The sequence below is a fragment of the Notothenia coriiceps genome, unplaced genomic scaffold (assembly GCF_000735185.1).
Source record: "Notothenia coriiceps isolate Sejong01 unplaced genomic scaffold, NC01 NC01_scaffold00002153, whole genome shotgun sequence".
Lineage (NCBI taxonomy): Eukaryota > Metazoa > Chordata > Actinopteri > Perciformes > Nototheniidae > Notothenia > Notothenia coriiceps.
The window spans coordinates 1-3,800 of NW_011334854.1; the positions used below are offsets into that span (position 1 = coordinate 1).

General features: G+C 41.9%; 1 protein-coding gene across 1 annotated transcript; it reads right to left on the bottom strand.

The window, feature by feature from the left end:
* Positions 1-925: 925 nt before the first annotated feature.
* On the bottom strand, positions 926-3,211 carry LOC104965975 (ubiquinone biosynthesis protein COQ9, mitochondrial-like). Its single transcript, XM_010795054.1, has 4 exons — positions 3,070-3,211; positions 2,403-2,558; positions 1,499-1,552; positions 926-1,265 (listed from the first exon to the last, which is right to left on the bottom strand). The coding sequence occupies exons 1-4, from the start codon at positions 3,169-3,171 to the stop codon at positions 1,230-1,232; spliced, it is 348 nt and encodes a 115-aa protein (XP_010793356.1). The 5' UTR covers positions 3,172-3,211; the 3' UTR covers positions 926-1,229.
* Positions 3,212-3,800: the final 589 nt, after the last annotated feature.

Below are 3,800 nucleotides of genomic sequence, written 5' to 3' on the forward strand. Positions count from 1 at the left end.
CAAAGTGTATTTTAGCATAGGAGTGCTTTTGTATTGGAATCACTTATGCAAGTTTCGCCCGCCCCTCGCTCCACTGACCATTAGACCATTTAGCAAGGTAAAAAGCAAAAACGCCTCTGATACCTCATTCACACCAATGGTGTTTCAGGGCCGGTTCGGAGCTGGAGCTTGAAAAGCACGGGGTTTTCCTGTTCACATCGCAGCGGAGCAGCCTCTTAGCTCCAGAATCCGGTTCGTTTCAAGCACCAAAAAATTGTCCGGCCAGAGCAAAAGCACCGCATACGTCACACTTACGTCGAGGCGGGGGCAGGGGCGGGATCAACTCCTGAACAACAACAAAAAGCCGGCGTTTTATCCAGTTTGTACACAACGATGGAGAAACTTAACAAGCAGCAGTGGTCCACTGAAGAGACCAGCTACCTACTGGGAATCTGGTCTTCTGAAGAGGTACAGAGGAAGCTGGAGCACAATCGGCCATTGTTGTTGTTGTCGGTGGCAGTTGTGAGGGGTTTCCGCGTGGTTTGGCTTTATGAAGCAGGCACGCAAACGGTTACGTCACGACGCAAATGATGACGCAATAACGCAGCACCAGTCGGACTCTGGGCGGTGTGAAAAGAGCCGGAGCTAAACCGAAGAACCGGTTCTGAACCTGAAAAGCTCTAGCACGGAGCTTGAACCGGAGTTGCGTTGGTGTGAATGAGGTATCGGACGCTCTTCCGTTTACTTGTTTAATAAAGAAAAACAAATGGTCCGTAGATACACGGATTAACAATGCTGAAGTTTTGCTTTTTTGTCAATATATTTTCTAATAGTGAGTCTAAAATAAAAGTGTCTTTAAATTGCAAAACTCTACTGCCAGGGCTCAACCTTTATAATAAATGACTGTTTTCAAAATAAACAGAAAAATAAAACACAAACCATAACATTAAATAAATATACAATATAGAACTGCTTTATTGAAGTCTCCATCCAAAAAAATGACAGATCATTGTGTCCAAAGGGAAAACATAATCTGAGCAGGAGGGTAATATTGGACAGGGCAAAACAAGGCAAGCCAGGGTCTTGCAGTAAAACAGCAATAGGCCGTTCTATACAGCCTGTGACAAATTTAAACCATAATTCAATACTTTCAGACTTTACAGTTATTCAGATATAAGAGCAAAAAGAGAGTTGATCTTAAGCTTGTGATGAGAGCCCAGCAGGTCGTGTGAGTGAGAGATGTTTTCATATCATCGCCTCTGGTTCAGTCCTGTGAGGTTCTTCATCTGTAAAAACAAGACCAAAATCAGCCTAATTTCTATCAATACTTTCTATCAATATTCAAATGGCTTTACAAGTAATCATACCTTTTAAAAAGGCATTGAATAAAAAATGTAATACTAATGACTGTCTGGTTCCAAATGAAGAGTTTAGACTAGACTGTGTGTACAGGTGGACGAGGGGAAGAATGACTGCTAATGTAACTACTTTAAAATAGTGAATGATAAACAAGACTTACGGTAACAGCAGCTCCCATGAGCCCCTGCACCACTGTTTCACCAGTCGCCTGCACCTAAAGAATACAGAGGAACACACAACCATTTATTTCGAAATTGGGTAAAATTACATTTAAACACAGGTTAGACTCCCTGTTTCTCTTGCTTCATTTTGAACTCATTGTCCTGAATTTGTATGAACAGGGTATATGCAGGAATCCTGAAGTCAAATGTAATACCTTTTAAGACCTTTTTTAAGACCCTTTGAGGGGGTTTCCGACATGTCGTTTCAGTAAATTAAAGGGTGTTTCATGTTGTCGTTGCTGTGGACCTTCTTAATACCTTAGAAAATGCCGTTTAATACTTTTTAATAGCCTTAATTTTCGCTAAATTGATTTATCAACTTTTAATACTTTTTAAGACCCCGCGGACACCCTGATGAATCAAATCATTTTTATCTTTCAGTTTTCTTTGGCAGAATTAAGACCAATATGAGATTTTCAATTAGTAAAGAAATCATGCCGGTGAACATGTCAGTGAATATTTCAACTAATCTGACAAATAGGGCAAACCCAGGTCAAATGTCATTTGTAGGAAAATTAATATAAACAATGACATCCTCAAGGTACGCACAAAACGCTGTATGTGAACAGCAAATAGTGCCGTTCCCACAGTCTCGTTGCACCGACAAGAGCAGCTAGTGATGACTCATCTAATCTTATCATTCATACATTTCAAATTGTGCTTAGGGGAATTATTTTCACCAGATATTATGACCAGAGAGATTTAAATGTGCCGTACTATGAGAGATTGTTTTTGTCAACACACACAGAGCTGGGTATTCCTACTTAAAGTATCAAAAGGAGTCTTAAACAGCTCCTCTCAATAACCCTTCTGTAGCTCCTCAGTGTTATATAGGCTCTCTACCTGTTTGGCGGTGGTTGCCATGTTGACCACATCCTGAATGCGGTTGTCAAGGAAGTCCCAGGTGTCCTGGAAGTCAGGAGAGGAGTCCTGCAGCATCACCAGCTCGGTGGTGTTGTAGATGCCCGTCAGTGCCGCACGTTTGGTGTACCAGTTCATCTGCAGGAGGGGAGGGGGGGGGGGGGCGGGGAGAGGGGGAGAAGGAAAGAGGTTAAAAGACAGAGCGTTGGATGTCAAAGAAATCAACAGAAGAAGACAGACAGGAAGTAAACACTAACAGGAACACAGTAGGGGCTCTGGCATTGTTTAAGGCCTTGTTACAAACAGGACAACTGATAATATTCAGTCTGTCCATCAAACGTCAACAGGTCAATTTGCTGAGTTGAGAGAGTATTGTTTATCACCTACTTAGTTTCAAATCATCACTTTTATCGCTCTGGTTTATACAGCCTAATTTAAGCGGAGTATTGATTCAATGTTTGTATCTGCCAGATAATCAGTACCAAGTCATATCTGTGACATTAATGTAAACTGATGAATTAGAGACAGGTGTAGTGGGGGGAGTAACCTGGGCGGTGGCAGGCCTGATATTGTGGGGGTGGTGGTGGAGGGGGGAGAGGAAAGTATGAGCAGACGAGGGAGGGGATCGAGGGTGATGGGATCCACTCACGTCTGTGGATCGGTCTCCGGCGTAGTACCACATGTCGTCCACCAGGGTGGAGAGGTGCTTCAGGCTGTCAGGGATGTTGTGAGGGAGGAGCAGGATGCTCATCGCCTGAGGACATACACACACAGTCCAGCATCAGTCCTGAAGGGTACACTAGGAAAGGTGTATTGTTTGACAGAGTCAGGGTTTTGTTGACTGAGCTGGCTCGAAAAAAACTAAAACCTCTAATCAGACATAGCAGGTACCACAAGGGTGGTTATTAAATGTCATTAGTTCTAATCCAGACTTTCTTCCTCAGGCTCTGTGCACCTTCTAATGAAATGAGGCGGGTTAGTGCGTAATTTCACTCTTCTACCATGGGAAATGATTATTTAATCAAGATTATAAAAAAATACACGTTCTGCGGCTCTTAAACTTTAAACTCGATGCGGCAGATTTAAACGTTCTCCATAAGAACTGCATTTAGGTCTGACACTGTCCCATAATGAAGTATGCGTTAAATATCACTTGTTATTGGTTGAATCAAAGTAAAATGAATGTCAAATGTATTGATTGAATAGTAACTGTGATATATACCCATAGACCAATACATTTTTTGCCGTATAACTGCAATATACCAGCAGTGTAAAACAGAGATCAGCAAATCCAAAGAGGTGGAAGAAGTAGTCAAATATTTTACTAAGGTAAGCAGAAATAATACAGTGTACAAATACTCTGTTACAAGTAAAAGTCTT

Coding starts and splice junctions, on each gene's coding strand:
- LOC104965975 (XM_010795054.1), bottom strand. CDS start 3,171: ATGAGCATCCTGCTCCTCCCTCACAACATCCCTGACAGCCTGAAGCAC. Junction 2,559..3,069: donor CCGGAGACCGATCCACAGAC/GTGAGTGGATCC, acceptor CCCCTCCTGCAG/ATGAACTGGTACACCAAACG. Junction 1,266..1,498: donor TCATGGGAGCTGCTGTTACC/GTAAGTCTTGTT, acceptor TTGTTTTTACAG/ATGAAGAACCTCACAGGACT.